The 22,587-nt window shown below is 42.3% G+C and overlaps 1 protein-coding gene across 4 annotated transcripts in view; it reads right to left on the bottom strand.

The window, feature by feature from the left end:
* slc38a11 (solute carrier family 38 member 11) overlaps nt 1–9,870 on the bottom strand; it is a 28,171-nt gene extending 18,301 nt beyond the window's left edge. The window contains exons 1-6 of one of the 4 annotated variants that reach the window (XM_062965079.1): nt 9,636–9,772; nt 8,130–8,195; nt 7,035–7,152; nt 4,009–4,083; nt 2,917–3,051; nt 1,094–1,159 (exon numbers count right to left, since the gene is read on the bottom strand). In XM_062965079.1, the coding sequence (XP_062821149.1) occupies nt 1,094–1,159; nt 2,917–3,051; nt 4,009–4,083; nt 7,035–7,152; nt 8,130–8,144 (409 nt within the window). In that variant the 5' untranslated portion in view covers nt 8,145–8,195; nt 9,636–9,772. Of the gene's footprint in view, nt 1–1,093; nt 1,160–2,916; nt 3,052–4,008; nt 4,084–7,034; nt 7,153–8,129; nt 8,196–9,635 lie in introns of all 4 variants that reach the window. The other 3 variants (XM_062965088.1, XM_016995270.2, XM_008115156.3) reach the window with 3 other exon arrangements.
* Between the last annotated feature and the right edge of the window lie 12,717 nt (nt 9,871–22,587).

Genomic DNA, 22,587 nt, shown 5'->3' with positions numbered 1-22,587 from the left:
GTTATTTATGCAGAGCTTCTTCATCAGCAACTTCTGCTGCGTGTGCCTAGCAAAGCCACTCTGATGGGGAAGGCATAACTCCTATATTGCAACAACGTAAGTGGCCATCAATCTGTTTCCAGGCATAATTCAAAGTAATGGTTGCAACGTTCAAAGGAGCCAATATCAGAAATACAGTACTACAAAATCTTAAGGTTTGATCAGGCTCACAGAAGAAGATAGTCTTAGAATCATAGAGTTTCTCATGGTGGTAAGTTGTGGAATTTCCACCTATAGAATGTTCATTCAGCTTTGCCTAGTCTCTGTCCACAGGCAGGCAAAGACCTGTTTTAATACATGCTTTTGGCTCTTAGGTACTTGTGACAAATGATATTTTAATGGGTGTGTTCTCTTTTTATGGGGTTCTAATGTGTTTTAAACCATAATTTGATATATTTATTAAAACGTTTTACTTAATATTTTTAACTTTTGTATTGAATAGGCTTGGTTGCACATGTTTTAAACTGATGTGAGATGTTTTGGGCCGTCTCCTGGGAGAAAAGTGGGATATAAATAAATGAGTAAACCTTTTAACATGTTTAAAAGTTGAATTAGATACAAACAATGAGCTGCCAAGAGTCTCCATATTGGGAGAAAGGCAGGATAATAAAGAGCAAATTAAAAAATAACATTTTATGTTTTATGAAACTAGGGAGTTTGGTGAAAAGAAAAATGTAGGGCAGTGCTGGGGAGGGATATGTATACACACAATGGAGAACCAAATTGTACATGGTTAGAAGTGAGTGCAGACCAAAAGAAATATCTATACATTTAGTCATGCCATCAATCACATTTTTCTATTCAACCTGTTTTTCAAAAGCAGGATTCAATGCAGCTTCAAAGCTCCACTTCACGCAAGGACAGGGGATTCAATTGTTGGTAGAAATCATACTCATTCATTCATAGATGATCCAGATCATATTACAAGTCTCAACTACTATAGACCCAAACAATCAGACCTTGGTAAACCATGTCTATAAATAGTTGATTCATAAAGAAATATTCAAAATATTTAATCAGCTTTCCTAACCAACAAAAAATGTCATAGACATACCTCCAAGAATCCTTTGGAGAACTTTTGTCAAAGTATCTCCTGTTATAATGTTGTAGCTGATCATGGCTTTAAAAGAAGAAATATTATTTAATAACATTTAGAAAAGGTTGTCGTTTTTAATTATCTCAAGCAGCTTCAACTTATGTCATCCCTATGAAGCCTTCTGTTAGCCTTAAGCATATGGCTATTAACAACCCTGTTGAGACCATGGCTTCCTTGACTATCAGTACAACCAACTCTCCCTCTTCCTCTTTTCCATTTTAATAAGCATTATCATCTTTTCCTTGACTTATGGATCCACTGGACCTATTTACACCATGGAAAGGTCTAATTGTACTTGGCAGAAGAGACTTCTCTTCTCCTATGATGCTCCACAACTCTCTCCAACCTTGCTCAAGAAGTCTGCTTTAGATCTCTGTAGAAATTTCTTGAGTCAAGTGGGGGGGGGGGGGGGGTGCAGCGACATGACAGGAAATGTTCTTGACTGAGTGGAGGTCCACTTGAGTAACTATTGGTGTTGCCTGAAAATAATGTTCTGAGGTTTTAAAAAGCAATGTTCATTTCACATAAGATTCACCATCAGGAAATAGTTATCAATAAGTTTGTGTTCTATTTAAATATTGATTTCAGTTAACCAAGCCGTATGTTTCTCTGTAAAAATTTCATTGTACACATTCATAAATTATATCATGCACGCATTTCTGTCTTACACCCCAAAATGCAAGATTTCTTGGCATCTTGTTCTTTCCGTATACAAGATAACCTTTCCAATCCTCAAAAAGGAGACATCCCTTACAATAAGGGAGACTCACCAAACCTACAAGGAACAAACTTTCTGGCCCTCATATAACAGAAATCTTTCATAGTAAAAACTGGAAAGTCAACCTGAATATAATTATTATCAGCAGCAAACTCTACCTACTTTCAACATGCAACATATTTTCCATTCATTAGTTTTGAGTTGCAACTAGTTTCTTTTAAATCATTTTTATTGCAAGATTTGTAAGCAACAGTGTTACATTTTTTATATATATATATATATAATTTTTCTTAATATAATAAAAACAAAATTGACTACTATGGATGGTTAGGGAAGGGGAGGAGAGTTGCAACTAGTTTGACATTTTATTTTAGAATAAGTCCTCAGTGAACTCAAGATCTTAAGGAGAAAATCTAAATATTCTTCTTTATCTGCAGGTTTTCAAACTTCCAGATATCACGTTGTGTTTTTCATAAATGGAAAAAGAAACTATTTTAATACATTTGTTTTCATTCCTTTTGGATTCTGGGGATAAGACAACGATTTCTGTTGAGGTGTCTGATTAACTTATTATTAAAAACATTTATAATTCAGAACTTCCATTCTTACTACTTCCACCTCCAACACATATTTCTATAACTGAAACACACAAAAAGAAAAGCAAGCCATGCTGGTCCTTAGAAAAAAATCTCAAAATACTTAATTTGTGACCAATCAAAATGTCACTAAATAATAAGCCAAACCAAGTTTTTACAATTTCTTCAAAGTTGGGGCAGTAGAATTATTCATGTTTCCATATAATGTATAGGGGGAAATAGGTGGCCATATTGACTAGTTCCCTTTTCTCTACTGTCCACTGCAGTAGCCCTATCCACTCATTCACAACCTACACATGAGAAGTTTTACATGAGGACTTTGAAAGTCCCTTTTTGGACTGGAAGTCCGAGAAGTTCCTATTCAACAGGGCTATATACTGAAGTTCGAAACAATCTGAGTTTCTCATTTCTTCTCTTATATAATACAAAATTCTCATTATTCATGCCTTTGCAGTTATTGTTCTTACCAATAAAGGGATATAAAAATTGGAGAGCTGAGAGAATTAGGTGTCCCACAAAACCATATGATTTATTGACCAGCGCTTGGTAGCTGTTTGTTCCAGACAGATTCCCTCCTTTAATCAACAGAATAATAGAATAATCTGTTATGAGGGAAAAAGATAAATTCTATTAAAATGTTTGACTTGGCACATTTCTCATAAATATTATATAAAGAAATGACTGAAATAAATATGCATTAGAAACATAGAATAACAGTGGGAAGAAATGTTATACAAAAATAACAGGAAGCCTTTAAAAATAAACATTGGGATCACTACAATCACCATACATTCAGTAATAGCAATGCTGCAGTTCTGTTTATTTATTTAATTTATTTGTCACCTTTCTACCGAAAAGGGACTCGAACTGATTTGCAATGTAAACTAAAGCAAAAACTTCAACTAGAGGAGCATCATAATTGTTTAGGTCAGGAGAGGGTACTGTAGTTCCACTGAACCAAAGAGCAAACACTAATTTTAAATAAAGGAAGTCAAGAGCCATGGGCTGGAGCTAAAGCATTCCTCCATGCAACTGTTCTTCCTCAGTTTCCCTTCTGGTGATGGCACCCTTTTGTTTGAACATGGAGCTGGTAGCCCTAAACTACCTTGCTACCCTTGTGTATGGTGGTGGGAATTCTGGTTCAACATAAATTGCTGAAATAAAGTTTAACTAGTAGTCATTTTGTTCTATAGGCCTGTAGGCAGCATGGGTTAAGGGGGATTTTAAGCAGGGACTTCTTTTGTCCTGATCTGATTAGTTCATACACACAGAGACACTTAAGATACATGTGTAAATCAGTACAATTTCATATCCCTTTAATTTTTTTGTTTTCAATGATAAAAAGAAGAATCTTACATCCACCACAAAAAAGAACCAACTAACTGTATGTATGACCAGTGGGCATTTCCCCCACTAAAACTGAGAGATGTAAAAATGAAACAATTATACACACAAACAAACCTCATGGTGTTCTATTGAACTGTATGAAAGAACAGCCAACAGGGCACAACAGGATAACTTCCTTAGTTATCTCAGAAAACTAAGGAATTTTACCATACCTGTGATATATCCAACACCTAACAGCAGTAGTATTCCTAATGGAAAGCCAGCTTGCTTCAATGAATAGGGGAGCCCTGTGAGCACAAAGCAAACACACACACAAAAGAGCTGAAACACAAGTTAAGCCTAGCTGCTATGGGTCTTGTTCTTATAGGATAAGTAAAATCACAACTATGAAAAGTCAGAATGTTTTATATCCAATTAATCCCCAACCTCCATATCATATCACTGCCTCCTCCACAGCGATGGCATCCCTCCTTTCTTTTGCCCCTGGAAACAATCCTATCTTCCAGATAAAAGTGCATTGTTTGTTAGTTTGTTTTATTGTTTGGTTAACTTTGAATGGCCTAATCGGGGCCACTACATCAAATTAGATTTGGGCATGATCAGGCTGGGAAAAGAGCCACTCCACTTTACAGAAGTGAAATATCTATTGATGGATAAATGAATATACATAGTTGGTGTCTCACAGGCAAGGATGTTCTCCATTCTGCCAATATGTAGTGCACAAAGCATATCCCCAGTGGAGTCCACCATGTAGCCTAACGTGCCCATTATCTCCCCTGCTTTGAAAAGAAGCCAAAACTGTCTGAAAACAGGGCTCCAAACAGCTAGCTGTCCTGTGAAAAAGTAGCTGCAGTGAAATCTCCCTCTGCTGATTCCTCATGTGTAGGTAGAGGACGAAGGTGAAAATCCATAGGTGGAGGAAATCTAAAAGTTCCCAAAGGAATGAGTTTGATGTCATTCTCTGGTTTTCCAAAATGTTCATATGGTAAGCAGAGGAAGGCACTGAGCCACTGCCTGGTTAGGCATTTTCCAGGCAAATACCAAAAAAGCAAAACAACAAGTAGTCAACTGTTATACACAATAGTGTTATACAGTACTAAAACATATAAGACAATTTAATCTAGAAATGAATAGCTGAACTTCACAACTCATGTGACTAAAACGCAACACTAGCTCTCCTAAGGATTTTGAATTAGAAGTGTGTACCTTTAAGAGACAATTCAAAGAAAGAGGATATCCTTCTAGAGTATTGAATATAGCCATTCGTAAAGTTAATCATATAGAGCTCACCTTCTAAGAAACCCACAAAAAACACCTCCCAATAGGATAATTTGGCCCCTTACACATCTCTCCTCCAACATCTATAAAGTAGTCAAGAAACACTGGCATATGATCAAGGACATCCCAGGCTGCCAAAATACACCTATGGTGGCATATAAACATACCAAAAATTTAAAAGCTATGTTAATTAGATCAGACTTTACTTTGCCAATTACTCAAAACAGACCTAACCTTAGAGGGCACACTTTCTGTGGTCATTGTGATATTTGTGTCCAGTCCCTGAATTCCAAACACTTTACACACCCAACTTTGAGGATCACTATACCCCTTAACAGCTTTACCACATGTACAACAGACAAAGTGGTTTATGTGATACAATGTTAATGCGGTCTCCTCTACATGGGAATGACAACTAGACCTGTCAGGATCAGAATTTTGGAGCACCGATCTCGCATAAGAAACAAACATAATGATAACACTTTATATTCCCATTTCTTGGAAAAATGACACCCTCCTTCCAGTTTCAAATTTTGTGTTTTAGAAAAAATTCATACCAAGCCCCACATGGACATTAAAAGTTTTCTCTTGTAAAGAGAGGCTTTTTGGATTTTTAAGTTAAATACAGTTTTTCCTACTGGTCTTAATGACAGAATAGATTTCAGCTGCTTTTTGAAATAAACTCTTAACTTTAACCTTTCCTACCTAGAAATCACACATCAGCAGTGCTCTGTAACAAGTTCAGGCCATAAATTCTTCCCCTTTTTGTGACTAAGTTGCTCACTCCTGAAAGCCAAGTCAACTGTATTTGTAGAGCCATTGAGAGAGCTATATGTAAGTAACTACATGCATGCAACTCTGTCTGGTTTTTTTTTGGTTTTTTTTTTGTGTCAGGAGCAACCAGAGTTGCTTCTGGAGTGAGAGAATTGGCCGTCTGCGAGGACGTTGCCCAGGGGACGCCCGGATGTTTTGATGTTTTACCATCCTTGTGGGAGGCTTCTCTCATGTCCCTGCATGGAGCTGGAGCTGATAGAGGGAGCTCATCCGCACTCTCCCCGGGTGGGATTCGAACCTGGCAGCTTTCAGGTCAGCAACCCAACCTTCAAGTTACGAGGCTTTTATCCCCTTGGCCACCGGGGGCTCCTACTCTGTCTGTTGAAATATGTATAATTATTTTATTGTCTTTTTGTGTTATTGGGTGCTGCTGGCATATCTATTATGTTGTCTGTTATCACTTATTTGGGAATGTATTGAGTCTCACAACACTTGTGAAGAATCCTGAAGAAGGGATTTTCCCAAAACAAAGATTTACAAACCCGGGGTTCTTTGTAGAGACTTTCCCAAGGACACCTCAAGTATCTTATTCATTCCTACGGAGACTCTTCTTAAACACATTTCTTTTCCATTGTTTATTAATCAACTATAAGACTATATAGAAGATATAACTCTGACAGTCTGAACTACCTCCACCAGGAGTATACAAAATTACTAATGAGACTTAAATACGGTATATATGAGTGAAGACAAAAACTCTGACTATATGTATAACTCTGTTAAAAATGCACTATTGCATATCGTACCGTTATACATCCTTGTTCAGCTATTCATTTCTAGATTAAATTGTCTTATATGTTTTAGTACTGTATAACACTATTGTGTATAACAGTTGACTACTTGTTGTTTTGCTTTTTGGTATTTGTTATCGATATCTGTGCCTCTTGGATTTTCCAGGCAAAGTCATCCTTCTGGGCTTGTTTTATGTTGTGCAATAACATTCTGTGAACAGGTATCCATGACAGTCCACTCGGGTGAAAAGCATCCTTTAATCTTTTTTAAAAACCTACCTAGCAATTTTTATCATAGTAAATAATTTTAATAGACCTTCCTGATTTTATACTATGACATTATTTGCAACTAAAAATATCAATACATAACAAATCAATAGAACAAAAATATTTACCTATCATTCCAGATCCTATAATAGAGTTGATAACATTAAACATAGCTGGTGAAAGGTTGCTAGTTCCTTGTTTATGCCTCAGTTTACAAATCAGGCTTGTCTTTTCATCTGTTTCTCCCTATTTCAACAAAATGATAGTGCTATTAAACAATAATATATGCATGTACGTACTCTCTCTCACACAATCAGTCTCAGAAAAAACAAACTAGTGCACAATACTGGGTATAATCTAATGTAGTTTGATATAGATGGGTTATAGGAGACATCAAGGTGTTTAAGGTTCACTTTTCCATGAAAGAAAGACAATAATAATAATAATAATAACTTTATTCTTATACCTCATTACCATCTCGGGGTGGCTTACATATGGGACAAAATGCCCACAGATACAGATGCAAAACAATCCATCAAAGCAAAAACTAAATTAAAATAAAAACATACCGTAGTTAAATATAACAATCCAGATAAAAACACAATTCAATAAAACGTAAGGGTATAAAACAACAGCGTTAAAACTCAATCAAAACAATACTCAACAAAACCAATAGCAGTCTTTCTTCTCATGACACAGATTCTGTTGTTTGGATGGATGTTTCTTCTCTAGCACAATTACTACTGACCAATTTAGATCTCTTTACCTGAACTCCACATCTGGAATTGAAAGGACAAGTGTAAAATCTCCTCAATGTTATATGTCATCATGTCATCAGGAACACACCTAACCTCAAAAAATAGGATATGAACTGGCTAGTACTTGTATGAAAGGACACCAGGTATAACCAGCAATTCCGGGGTATGTCTAGGGGCCCTTCCACGCAGCCATATAACCCAGAATATTAAGGCAGAAAATCCCACAATATCTGCTTTGAACTGGGTTATCTGAGTCCACACTGCCATATATTCCAGTTGAAATTAGATAATGTGGGATTTTATTCAGCTGTGTATAAGGGGCCTTGTAAAATCACTGTCTGTCAAACTCCGGACAGCCCTGCTGTTGGTCAGGCTAGTTGGACCCAATTTCACATGTGTACACGTGACATGAAACAACCAGGAAAGGAAAACCTCATAAAATGACTTTACTTATGCGAGGCTTACCTGACTTAGAATCATTGAATCCTAGAGTTGGAAGAGACCACATGAGCCATCCAGTCCAATTCCCTGCTATGCAGGAAAAGCACAATCAAAACATCTCCAACAGATAGTCATTCAGCCTCCGTTTAAAACTCTCCAAAGCCTCATTTTTCCTTTAGTTCTAGAGATGATTTGAGAGCTATCAAAGGCTTTCATGGCCGGGATCACAGGGTTGTTGTATGTTTTCCGGGCTGTATGGCCATGTTCCAGAAGTATTCTCTCCTGAGGTTTCGCCCACATGTATGGCAGGCATCCTCAGAGGTTGTGAGGTTACCATACAGCCTAGAAAACATACAACCCTATTTGAGGGCTTTTTCCAAAAATAGTTGTTTCTTTCACAAGCCTTTGTTTTTCTTATATTATCCATTTTATGGCCAAACTATCAAACAACTACAACTCTAATTGGTAGACACTTAAACTGCATATGTGAAGCAATATTCAGTGATGACTAACTAACACATTTCCTTGATTCCCTGTAGCCGATTCTTGGCCTCTTCCTTTCCAAGCTCCAGCTTTCTCTGCCACTGAACTTGTGATCATGTCAGCCACGACTCCTGAGAGTTCAGCAGCTTTTAAAATTCCCCTACGAGTCACGTGGTTCTGGAGAATTTCCTCAGCACCAAAATAACATATTTAACTCCAGACCTTTATGGGCTACAGATTTCCAAACTGGGGGAGACAGGACTGGGGAGAGCTGGCAACTGGTAGACTTTCACATACAGTAGAGTCTCACTTATCCAACATAAACGGGCCGGCAGAATGTTGGATAAGCGAATATGTTGGATAATAAGGAAGGATTAAGGAAAAGCCTATTAAACATCAAATTACATTATGATTTTACAAATTAAGCACCAAAACATCATGTTATACAACAAATTTGACAGAAAACATAGTTCAATTCGCAGTAATGCTATGTAGTAATTGCCATATTTACGAATTTAGCACCAAAATATCACGATATATTGAAAACATTGACTACAAAAATGCGTTGGATAATCCAGAACGTTGGATAAGCGAGTGTTGGATGAGTGAGACTCTACTGTACCTTCCTCTTGGCACGTTTCTCTCTTAAGCCCTCCATTCGTGCCTCTTCGAACTCCGCAGCACTGCTGGTCACAGCTGACCTCCAATTAGAGTGCTCAAGGGCCAGGGCTTCCCAGTTCTCTGTGTCTATGCCAGTTTTTTAAATTTGGTTTGAGCCATCTTTAAGGGCCCTACATTGTAGTAAGAATGCAGTTTGAACTTCACTGGCTTAAAACGATAAGAATTGTGGTTTTAGAAAGTCTTTTACCTTTCCCGCCAAAGAGGGCTGGGATTTTACAGCTCCCCTGATCCCATAGCATTGAGTCGAGCCAGCTTAATTAGTGCCAAGCTGCATTCATTCTCTAGAACAGATGAACCCTACATTGAAAGTCTGGGTAGGTAGGTAGAGATCACATCCGAAAAGAGAAATACTCTGTGGTAACTTACATGATAAGGAGAGCTAGGCGCAGTGGGCAATGGGTAATGTTGCTGAAGCTGCTGCTCTCTTGGATCCTCCATGCCGTCTTTCCTCCACGATGCCCTCGCTCCGGATCCACTCATCCCACCCGTGGCCGCCATCAGGAGCAAAAGAGTGATGCGATTCCAACAGACGGCGCGCCAATTTGGGAGGTTTAACCCGAGTCAGGCAACGCTACAGCGCCCCCTGGAGGAAGGAAAAAGGCAGGCGAGCTGTTTATTTATTGGGCTGTATGTTTTCCGAGCTGTATGGCCAAGTTCTAGAAGTAGTCTCTCCTGACGTTTCGCCTACATCTATGCTAGGCATCCTCAGAGGTTGTGAGGTATGGAGAAACTCAGCAAGGAAGGTTTATATATATCTGGGAAGTCCAGGGTGAGGGAAGAACTATTGTCAGTTGGAGGCCAGCGTGAATGTTGCAGGTAATCACCTCAATTAGCATTGAATGGCTTCATCTTATTTATTTATCGTGTTGTCGAAGGCTTTCATGGCCGGGATCCCAGGGTTGTTGTACGTTTTCCGGGCTGTATGGCCATGTTCCAGAAGTATTCTCTCCTGACGTTTCGCCCACATCTATGGCAGGCATCCTCAGAGGTTGTGAGGTATTTATTTATCGCGTCAGAAGCAAACCGAGGGTACAAGTTTGTTTGTTTGTTTATTTATTAACTACATTTATATGCCGTCCTTCTCACCCCAGAGCGGCTTACAAATTAAATTTACACACAATGTTATATTAGCATAGTACAATACTGGTAATAAATTACTATATTGTACTGTATCAATATATTGTAATATTATTAGTAATATTACATGTAAAATATAACATACAGTAGAGTCTCACTTATCCAATGTAAACGGGCCGGCAGAATGTTGGATAAGCGAATATGTTGGATAATAAGGAAAGATTAAGGAAAAGCCTATTAAACATCAAATTAGGTTATGATTTTACAAAATAAGCACCAAAACATCCTGTTATACAACAAATTTGACAGAAAAAGTAGTTCAATACGCAGTAATGCTATGTAGTAATTACTGTATTTACAAATTTAGCACCAAAATATCGCGATGTATTGAAAACATTGACTACAAAAATGCGTTGGATAATCCAGAACGTTGGATAAGCGAGTGTTGGATAAGTCAGACTCTACTGTATAATTAATATTATTATATTGTATTATTAGTATTATATCGTATAATGTTGTAATGGATTTGAAAACACAAACTTTTTTTAAAAGCACCACCACAACAACAACTTTGCATTCTACTAAATGTCCTTTGACCAGTAGCTGACCACTTGGAGTGCCTCTGGTGTTGCTGTAAGAAGGTCCTCCATTGTGCATGTGGCAGGGCCCAGGCTGCATTGTAGTAGGTGGTCTGTGGTTTGCTCTTCTCCACACTTGCATGTCGTGGACTCCACTTTGTGGCCCCATTTCTTAAGATTGGCTCTGCATCTCATGGTGCCAGGGCACAGTCTGGTCAGTGCCTTCCAAGTCGCCCAGTCTTCTGTGTGCCTGGGAGGGAGTCTCATCCGGCGTCAGTCACTAATTTAGATTCCAGGTTTTAGCCTGCCACTTTTGGACTCTTGCTTGCTAAGGTGTTCCTGCGAGTATCTCTGTAAATCTTAGAAAACTATTTCTTGATTCAAGGCGTTGGCGTGCTGGCTGATACCCAAACGGATGAGCCAGAGATGTCAATGCCTTGGTCCTTTCATTGCTGGCTGGTAAATCCCAGTAGATGTTTGGTGGTGCAATGCTGGCTAAACAGTATAATTTCTCCAGTGGTGTGGGGTGTAGACATCCTGTGATGATGTGGCATGTCTCATTAAGAGCCACATCCATTGTTTTAAAGTGGTGAGATGTATTCCACACTGGGGTCTCTTCCAACTCTACTATTCTATGGTTCTATCAGTGGCTGGATGGCCATCTGTCGGGGGTGCTTTGAATGCGATTTCCTGCTTCTTGGCAGGGGGTTGAACTTGATGGCCCATGAGGTCTCTTCCAACTCTGTTATTCCATGATTCTATGGGCATGCATATTCAGCAGCAGAGTGGCAAAGCGCATGGGCAGATGTCTTCACTGTATCTGTGATCCCAAGTTGTGCCAGTCAGCTTTTGTAAAAGTGCCCACTTTTTGCTTGATAATCAAGCAGTGCTTCTTGAATGGGTGAGATCCCCATCCTGGGTTGCATCTCCACTGGAGAATGAATGCAATTTGACACCACTCCGACTGCCATGGCTCGGTGCTATGGAGCCATGGGGAGTTTTACAAAAACTTTAGCCTCTTCAGCCACAGAGATACCTCACCAAACTACAGCTCTCAAGATTCCATAGCATTGAGCCAGAGCAGTGGAACTGGTGTCAAACTGCATTCATTCTACACTGGAGATGCCCCCAGGGTAGCATTTCTGGGCTTGAATAGCCTCCAGCCTAAAGGAAGAGGCACCAGTGACTATACGGAGATAATAATAATACAGTAGAGTCTCACTTATCCAAGCCTCGCTTATCCAAGCTTCTGGATTATCCAACGCATTTTTGTAGTCAATGTTTTCAATATATCATGATATTTTGGGGCTAAATTCGTAAATACAGTAATTACAACATAACATTACTGTGTATTGAACTACTTTTTCTGTCAAATTTGTTGTATAACATGATGTTTTGGCGCTTAATTTGTAAAATCATAACCTAATTTGATGTTTAATAGGCTTTTCCTTAATCCCTCCTTATTATCCAAGATATTCGCTTATCCAAGCTTCTGCCGGCCCGTTTAGCTTGGATAAGTGAGACTCTACTGTAATAATAATAATAATACTTTATTTATAACTCACTTCCATCTGCCCAATGGGACTCAGAACGGTTCACATGGGGACCAAGCCCGATCAACACATAAAACAATACGACAGCATATATAATGAAAACAACAACAGTAAAATAACATTCATAAAATAAATAGCGAGCATCAGGAGATGAAGAGGCAGTGACACCTGCATGGCCATGTTCCAGAAGCATTCTCTCCTGATGTTTTGCCCACATCTATGGCAGGCATCCTCAGAGGTTGTGAGGTTTATACTCAGCTTATACTCGAGTGAGGGTCCTGGTCGGCTTATACTCAAGTATATATGGTACATTTATTATTTGTCTCTATTTTTATTGGTATTATTACATTTATTATTTTACTCTATCATTATTGTTAGTATTACATTTATTTTACTCTGTTTTGTTATTATTAATACATTTATTATTTCACTCTGATATTATTAAAAGGATACATAAGGGCATTTACATTGAAGAAGATGAGAATAATGATTTAATCAGAGTCAGACAGCCTTATTTTAAATTAAGAGTTTTATGTAAATATTCAAAAACATTTAACCTACCGATGCCTCGATTAATGTAATTTTATTGGTTTCTATTTTTATTTCTGAAATTTACCACCCTCGGCTTATACTTGAGTCAATGTTTTCCCAGTTTTCTTGTGATAAAATTAGGTGCCTCGGCTTATATTCGGGTCGGCTTATACTCGAGTATATACCATATATCTGTGGAAGGTCCAGGGTGGGATAAAGAACTCTTGTTGCAATTAATCACCTTGATTAGCATTCAACGGCCTTTCAGCTTCAAAGCCTGGTTGCTTCATGCCTGGGGGAATCCTTTGTTGTGAGGTGTTAGCTGGCCCTGATTGTTTCATGCCTGGAATTCTCCTGTTTTCATAGTGTTGTTTCTTATTTGTTGTCCTAATTTCAGAGTTTTTAAATACTGGCAGCCAGATTTTTTTCATTTTCATGTTTTCCTCCTTTCTGTTGAAATTGTCTACATGATTGTGGATTTCAATGGCTTTTATGTGTAGTCTGACATGGTGGTTGTTAGAATGATCCAGCATTTCTGTGTTCTCAAATAATATACTGTGTCCAGGTTGGTTTATCAAGTGCTCTGCTATGACTGACTTCTCTAGTTGAGTGAGTCTGCAGTGCCTTTCACGTTCCTTAGATTCGTGTTTGGGCAATGCTGCTGCGTTTGGTGGTCCCTCTGTAGACTTATCCATAGCTGCATGGTATATGGTAGAGGTGAGAGGATCCCTCTTGTCCTTTGCTGAATGTAGCATTTATTGCATTTTCTTAGTGGGATTGTAGTCCACCACAGACATTAGAACTGCTGCAAGACCAAGAACAAGCCACGAGAACAAAGACAAGGATCCACCCAGAGGAAAAGTGTTGTTACCATACATCAAGGGAACCACTGACCGCATGGGGAAGCTGATGAAGAAACACAACCTACAAACAATCTACAGAATGAATGCATCTTGATAACACTTTAACTGCCATGGGTCAATGATATGTAATGCTGTAACCTGTTTAGCACTTTTTGACTGAAAAGGATAAAGACCTTATAAAACTACACCACCCAGGATCCCATAGCATTGAGCCATAGTAGTTAATGTGATATCAAACTGCATTAATTCTCGAGTGTGGATAAAACCTGGGTTTCAAAACAGCCTCTTGATCTATTTCTCTGACCAGATCACCTCACTTAAAATGGAGACAGTGGGAATATATCCCATGCTTTTTTCTTCCCAACCTTACACAGAGAGGTCAGTTGTTTTAGTAAAGCCCAAATCAGCTGAGAAAGAGAAAGAGATAGCAGTCAGCTGAAAGGCTCAGAAACCTAAGCCAACCTTTCATTTAGTGGCAACCCAGGCTTCTCCCTGATCCCCTTGTGCCAATTCCCACTGTGATTATGTACGGTTGGTTTACGATAAAACTCCGGAGGTCATGATGGAATCATTTCACACAAGACAGAGGGTTTTTAAAAAGTACTGGGAAAAATGTGAGCAGTCTTACAAATCCATGATGGATCTCATTGAACAACAGAAGTACAGCATTCTGTCTCATCTGAAAAGATTTTCATGTAAAAAGTGATACATGTGTGAATTGTAATCATGTGTAAGGCTTTAAAGGTGGAAAGGATGTGAACTGATATTATAATATGTGAGGGGTGGGGAACTTGTGATGCCCACCTGTACTATGCTGACTTGGTCAGAGAGGAGTTGCCATTAAAGAACATCTGGAAGGATCATTTCACACTGGATAATTATAGCACTATGATTCCACTTTAACCACCATCCTGTGAAATCCTGGGATTTGTAGTTTGGAGAGCCACAAGAATTCTCTGACTCAGAATTTGAAAGACAATGCCCCATCCACACTGACCATTTAATGCAGTTTCAAGATGACTTGAGACTGTGACAGATACAAAATGCCACAGTCTCAAGTCACCAGTGCACATTGTGACACAGATTAAAGGGGTCTCAGTGCATTAAAAAGTTGCAGGAAAGTCTGGGTTAAGCCCTTTAATACACTGAAGCAGATCCCAATACATCCCATATCCCAGGGAAAAATCATAATTTATTATTTAATATTATTAAAATGTTTATTTTAAAAGCAATTTCACAATTCCTACTAAGGTTACTGGAGCTCCCTGAGCTGCTGAACCTGCTGACCGAAAGGTTGGTGGTTTGAATCTGGAGAGCGGAGTGAGCTTCCGCTATTAGCCCTAGTTTCTGTCAACCTAGCAGTTCGAAAACATGCAAATGTGGGTAGATCAATAGGTACCGCTTCTGTGGGAAGGTAATGGCACTCCATGCAGTCATGCTGGCCACATGATCTAGGAGGTGTCTACGGACAACACCGGCTCTTCAGCTTAGAAATGGAGTTGAGCACCAGCTCCCAGAGTTGGACACGACTAGACTTAATGTCAGGGGAAAACCTTTACCTTTACCTTTACCTTTACCTTTACCTTTACCTTTACCTTTACCTTTACCTTTACTAAGGTTACTATTAAAAGTAGAACTTAAAATCAAATGAGTTTCTGGAGTAGAACAACTACTTTCAAAGTAAGTACCACATAGTTAAACAAGAAATAACATTTTCAAACCAGAAACAGAGCATTTTTCAAATTTTCTTACATAGTGTTATCATATTCACTGAACAGCAGTTTGACTGTGACTGGAAACTGCAGTCCTGGAAAGAGACAAAAAAGCCTCCTGTATTGGCAAGCCGAGTTATCTGGCACTACTTTACAGCTTCTCCTTTTCCAGCTGTTGTGATGCCTCATGGGCCCTGTAGTCCTGTTCCTAGTACTATTGTGGCAGATGAAGATGAAAACATGGGGTTTTCGCCGGTGCAACAAGAGCCGGAGTCTCTTCACCTGCCGGATGTTGACGTTTGCCCTCAAGAATTCAGCAAAACAGGCCTTGGGCTGGACTCCCCTCCGTTTCCCAGGAAAGAATCTTATTCTAGAGACAGGGGAGTTAGGGAGGCCCAACGGAGGAGTTTACGGATTGCAGCCAAACAACAGACTGATTAGGCCTTCTTCCCTTGGGAAATTCTAAGGAGTCTTGCATCTGGACAGAGTTGGGTTTCGCTTCTTGTTCTCTAGGGAAAGAGATTTGTTGGCGGGAAAACGAGACCCAATATAGGTGTTTGGCGCGAGAGATTCTTTGCGGAGTCAATTGATCAGCTTCAGGAGAGAGATCGTGTGTGGACTTCGTAACCCCAGTTCCTTGTTTCCCGGATCAAGCTTCCAAGCCTTTGAATCATAGAATCATAGAATCATAGAATAGTAGAGTTGGAAGAGACCACATGGGCCATCTAGTCCAACCCCCTGCTAAGAAGCAGGAAATCGCATTCAAAGCACCCCCGACAGATGGCCATCCAGCCTTTGCTTAAAAGCCTCCAAGGAAGGAGCCTCCACCACGGCCCCGGGGAGAGAGTTCCACTGTCGAACAGCTCTCACTGTGAGTAAGTTCTTCTTGAAGTTCAGGTGGAATCTCCTTTCCTGTAGTTTGAAGCCATTGTTCCGTGTCCTAGTCTGCAGGGCAGCAGAAAACAAGCTTGCTCCCTCTTCCCTATGACTTCCCTTCACATATTTGTACATGGCTATCATGTCTCCTCTCAGCCTTCTCTTCTGCAGGCTAAACATGCCCAGCTCTTTAAGCCGCTCCTCATAGGGCTTGTTCTCCAGACCCTTAATCATTTTAGTCGCCCTCCTCTGGACGCTTTCCAGCTTGTCAACATCTCCCTTCAACTGTGGTGCCCAAAATTGGACACAGTATTCCAGGTGTGGTCTGACCAAGGCAGAATAGAGGGGGAGCATAACTTCCCTGGATCTAGACGCTATTCCCCTATTGATGCAGGCCAGAATCCCATTGGCTTTTTTAGCAGCCGCATCACATTGTTGGCTCATGTTTAACTTGTTGTCCACGAGTACTCCAAGGTCTTTTTCGCACACACTGCTGTCAAGCCAGGCGTCCCCCATTCTGTATCTTTGATTTCCATTTTTTCTGCCGAAGTGAAGTATCTTGCATTTGTCCCTGTTGAACTTCATTTTGTTAGTTTTGGCCCATCTCTCTAGTCTGTCAAGATCGTTTTTGTCTTCTGGAGTGTTAGCTATCCCTCCCAGTTTTGTGTCGTCTGCAAACTTGATGATCGTGCCTTCTAACCCTTCGTCTAAGTCGTTAATAAAGATGTTGAACAGAACCGGGCCCAGGACGGAGCCCTGCGGCACTCCACTTGTCACTTCTTTCCATGATGAAGACGACGCATTGGTGAGCACCCTTTGGGTTCGTTCGCTTAGCCAATTACAGATCCACCTAACCGTAGTTTTGTCTAGCCCACATTTTACTAGTTTGTTTGCCAGAAGGTCGTGGGGGACTTTGTCGAAGGCCTTACTGAAATCCAGGTACGCTACATCCACAGCATTCCCTGTATCGACCCAACTCGTAACTCTATCGAAAAAAGAGATCAGATTAGTCTGGCATGACTTGTTTTTGGTAAATCCGTGTTGACTATTAGCAATGACCGCATTTGTTTCTAAGTGTTCGCAGACCACTTCCTTAATGATCTTTTCCAGAATTTTGCCTGGTATTGATGTGAGGCTGACCGGACGGTAATTGTTTGGGTCGTTCTTTTTTCCCTTCTTGAAGATAGGGACCACATTCGCCCTCCTCCAATCTGCTGGGACTTTGCCTTGCCTTGCTGTGTAACCACGGACCCTGCTCCACGCTTCATGTTTTGCCTTGTTCCTAGTCACGGACCTAGCCAAGAATCAAGTTTATTTCCAGCCTTGCTGTCAAGCTTCATTGGACTCTAAGACTCTGACATTTCCCCACACTATTGCTTGGCAAAGTGTGTGTTTCGGTCAAGTGGATTAAAACTTTGAACTCTAATATCATTTATTGGACAATACATTTTTGGACTATATTTGACCTCTTTTGAAAGGTCTGCTTCTGAACTATATACTTCACTTGTTTTTATTGCTTTTATATATTTCCTTAATAAAGATATTAGATAGAGATTAGCCTCCGCGTAAGGTTATTGGTGCCCAGCAGCCTGGGTTCTGACAGTTTGACTCCGCCAACTAAGCACCAAACAACCTAAGGCCAGAATGTCTACAGGAACCGGAGCGGACGCCCCAGCTCAACCACCCAGTTACACCATTTCCCAAGATGAATTCAATCGGATCCGGGACACACTCCGAACGCAGGAGGGAGAAGTACGGGGCTTGAAGGCACGCGGAGCCCGTCTCCCTGCCCTAGCGCTACCAACCAAGTTTTCTGGAGAAGCCTCCAAGGTTCATGTTTTCCGTCGCCAGTGTCAGGCGTACTTAGAAGCCCGCCAAGCCGAGTTTCCCCAAGAAGATGTCAAGGTGGCGTGGATCATAAACTCCGACGCCTCTTCCAAGGGGACAGACCGTTGTCCCGGTACATAGCCGAGTTCCGGGTGTTGGCTCAGAACACCGGCTGGAACGACATAGCCCTCAGAGGACAGTTTCGCGAGGGCCTCAACATCGAGATGCAGGAAGAAATCTCTAAGGTGGACCCCCCAGGGACTCTGGAAAGACTCATCAACCAGTGTTTACGGGCTGAAGTCCTGCTTGCCAACAAAAAACAGTGGCTCCGGGGGCAGAGTGGAAGAGCCGGAGTAAAACCCCCCACTTCTGCCAGTATCCAGCCAGTATGGAGATCCCCACCACCAGCCCCTAGTCCCATGGGAAGCGAGGAGGAGCCGATGCAGTTGGGCAACGTGCGCCCCAGACTAGATGTTGTTGAAAAGGCCCGCCGCCAACGTTTGAATCTGTGTTGGTACTGTGGAAACGGGGGCCACTTCGCCAGAGAATGTCCAGCCAAAAAGAAGCCCGCCACCCGTCTGGTGGCGGCGTCCTCCGCGGAGGCGGAGGCTGCCGAGGCGGCTGGAACAAAGCCGGCGGGGGAAGCCAGCGACCGGGTGTAGATGGGCTCGCCAACCCAGTCAAAAACTCCACTCAAGAGCCGCAAACGGGGGTCCTATTTCTCCTGGTGGTCACACTGTGGTCAGTGAAAAAAGGACCCGTCATGATCCATGCCATGATAGACTCAGGGGCAACAAACAACTTCATCGATAAGGACTATGCTGACTCTCTGGGACTACAATATTATGATTTCAAGAACGCCCGGGTGGTGCAAGCCATAGACGGCCGACCCCTGAAGACAGGTCCAGTAAGCCAATGGACCGAGCCCACCAGAATGTGGATAAGAGAACACATGGAAGAAATCTCCTTCTTCGTTACCGAGGTTCCCCATTTCCCCGTGATTTTGGGTATCCCGTGGCTGACACTCCACGACCCAAACATCTCCTGGACCAACAGAGAACTGCAGTTCGCCTCAAGGTTTTGCCAAAATCATTGTCTAGTAGCCAAGGTCTGCCATGCCACAGACGCAGAACCCATCATCACCTTGCCCAAGAAATACTCGGACTTTTGGGATGTTTTCAATGAAAAGGAAGCCGAGAAACTACCCCCACATAGACCCTATGATTGTGCCATTGACCTGGTGGAGGGGGCCCCAATTCCGCGAGGACATCTCTACTCCCTGACTGAACCAGAGCAAGAAGCTCTCGGGGAGTTTATAGAGTCAAACCTTCGCAAGGGGTTCATCAGACCCTCTCAATCCCCAGCCGCTTCCCCAGTGATGTTTGTGAAAAAGAAGTCAGGGGACCTACGCTTGGTTGTGGACTATCGGGCACTGAACAACATCACGAAGCGGAACCGCTACCCATTGCCATTGATCTCAGACCTATTGGACCGACTCCGAGGGGCCAAGGTTTACACCAAACTGGATCTCCGCGGGGCTTACAACCTAGTTCGCATAAGAGAAGGGGACGAATGGAAAACCGCCTTCCAGACCAAATTTGGATTATTCGAGTCCCTAGTCATGAATTATGGATTATCCGGAGCCCCCGCAACGTTCCAGCATTTTGTCAACGATATTTTCCAAGATTATCTAGATCGGTTCTTGATCATATACCTCGACGATTTTTTGGTGTTTTCTAGATCACAATCGGAACACGAGCAACACGTCAGAATGGTGTTACAACGATTGCGGGATCATGGACTATATGCCAAGTTAGAGAAATGCGCCTTTGATTTGCAAGAGGTAGACTTCCTGGGATACCGCGTCTCGCCACTAGGGCTCTCCATGGACCCGGCAAAAGTTTCAGCAGTATTGGAATGGCGGGCGCCAACCAACAAAAAAGAAGTACAGCGCTTCTTGGGGTTTGCCAACTACTACCGCAAATTCATCCCAGACTTCGCTCGCTGGTCTGACCCAATCACTAGTTGCATCCGAGGGAAACAGCCTTTCCGCTGGACGGAACAAGCAGAGAAAGGGTTCCACCAGCTAAAGCAGTTATTCACGACCCAGCCAATTCTACAGCACCCTGATCCTAAAACCCCTTTTGTTGTGCAGGCTGACGCCTCCGATGTGGCAATTGGGGCTGTACTCATGCAACCAGTGGGAGAACATCTCCATCCTTGTGCCTATTACTCCCGTCAACTAACAGCCCCAGAGAGAAATTACACTATTTGGGAGAAAGAACTTTTGGCCATAAAGGCAGCTTTTGAAAATTGGAGACATTGGTTAGAAGGGGCCAAATTTCCCATTGAAGTTCACACTGATCACCGAAATTTAGAGCATCTAAGGACCGCACGAAAGTTAAATCAAAGGCAGCAGCGCTGGGCTTTGTTCTTTGAACGTTTTGACTTCTGGATCCATTATGTGACCCCAGCTCAGACCAAGCAAGCAGATGCCCTGTCACGGAAACCAGAATATGCTGCAGGACGCAGAGAGACCTCAGAATCTCGATTGCTGCAACCTGAAAACTTTGCCACACTCACAGTGGGAAACATCAAATCCACTTCAACTGAGCCAACTCCCTCTAACCCAGAATCCCTTTTCACTCAAGACATTAGAGCCAGTCAACAGACAGATGCCTGGGCTCAAGAACAGATTCGCCAAGGACTACGTTTCCCTTTCTCACTTAAGAACGGACTACTATGCTACAGGAATCATGTTTACATCCCTCCAGGCCCCGGCAGAGAAAAGGCACTTCATCTGTGTCATGACAGCAAGCCAGCAGGACATTTTGGGCTATTTAAAACCATGCACTTGATCCTGCGAGATTTCTGGTGGCCCAAGATCCGCAAGGATGTGGAGAAGTATGTCAATACCTGCCCTGTATGCCAGCGTTCCAAGACACGAAGGGAGAAGCCGTCAGGGCTACTGCATCCACTTCCCACTCCTTCTCGCCCATGGGAGATAATCTCCGCGGATTTTATCACTGATCTACCACCCTCCCTTGGATTCACCACGATTCTAGTAGTGGTGGACCTTTTTACCAAGTTGGCCCATTTCATCCCCTGCGATGGCCTCCCCACGGCCAAAGAGACTGCAGATTTATTCCTTCAGCATGTATTTCGACTACATGGATTGCCCAAGAGTTTGGTCACTGACCGTGGATCTCAATTCACCTCTCGTTTCTGGAAAGCACTACAAAAACTATTGGGCATAGACTCTCGTTTATCTTCAGCTCACCATCCCCAAACGGATGGGCAAACTGAGCGCACCAATGCCACTTTGGAACAATACCTTCGCTGTTATGTAAACTACCAACAGGACAATTGGGCTTCACTATTGCCTCTATCAGAGTTTGCTTACAACAATGGTGTCCAGAATTCAACTAAAGAAACCCCGTTCTTTGCAAATTACGGTTTCCATCCACGTTTCTTTCCTTCTGTCATTGAAACCTCAGAAGTCCCTGCAGCAGAGGATTGGCTGCAGGAACTCACAGCAGTACAAGAACTCTTGCACCAGCAACTGGATCAAGCCAAGGAGGACTACAAACGCCACGCTGACAGCCATCGCCAGCCGGGCCCCGAGATCAAGGTAGGAGACCGGGTTCTGCTGTCCACTCGTTTTTTGCCCTCCCACCGTCCCTGCCGGAAGTTAGATGCCCGTTTCATTGGTCCCTACCCAGTGGTGGCGCAACTTAACCCCGTGACTTTCAAACTCCAACTTCCGCGCTCCATGCGCATTCATCCGGTGTTCCACCGTTCCCTGCTCCTTCCGGCGGATGGTGTACACCCCGACGCGAGCCGGCCGGCCCCCGCCCCTGTTCTAGTGGACGGAGAGGAGGAGTTCGAGGTTCAGGACATTTTGGATTCTCGCTTCCATCGCCGCCGCCTTCAGTATCTCATTGACTGGGTGGGTTTTGGCCCCGAAGAACGCTCCTCGGAAGACGCTTCCACAGTTCACGCCCCTGATTTGGTCCGCCGCTTCCATCAGGCCTACCCTTCCAAGCCGCGGCCCCACGACTCTCGGGGACGGGCCCTGAATGAGGGGGGCCTTGGGAGAGGGGATAGTGTGATGCCTCATGGGCCCTGTAGTCCTGTTCCTAGTACTATTGTGGCAGATGAAGATGAAAACATGGGGTTTTCGCCGGTGCAACAAGAGCCGGAGTCTCTTCACCTGCCGGATGTTGACGTTTGCCCTCAAGAATTCAGCAAAACAGGCCTTGGGCTGGACTCCCCTCCGTTTCCCAGGAAAGAATCTTATT

This window comes from Anolis carolinensis, chromosome 1 (assembly GCF_035594765.1).
Source record: "Anolis carolinensis isolate JA03-04 chromosome 1, rAnoCar3.1.pri, whole genome shotgun sequence".
In the NCBI taxonomy this organism is placed as follows: Eukaryota; Metazoa; Chordata; class Lepidosauria; order Squamata; family Dactyloidae; genus Anolis; species Anolis carolinensis.
Note: the sequence above shows the minus strand (reverse complement) of the source record. Positions and strands in the feature narration are given on the sequence as shown.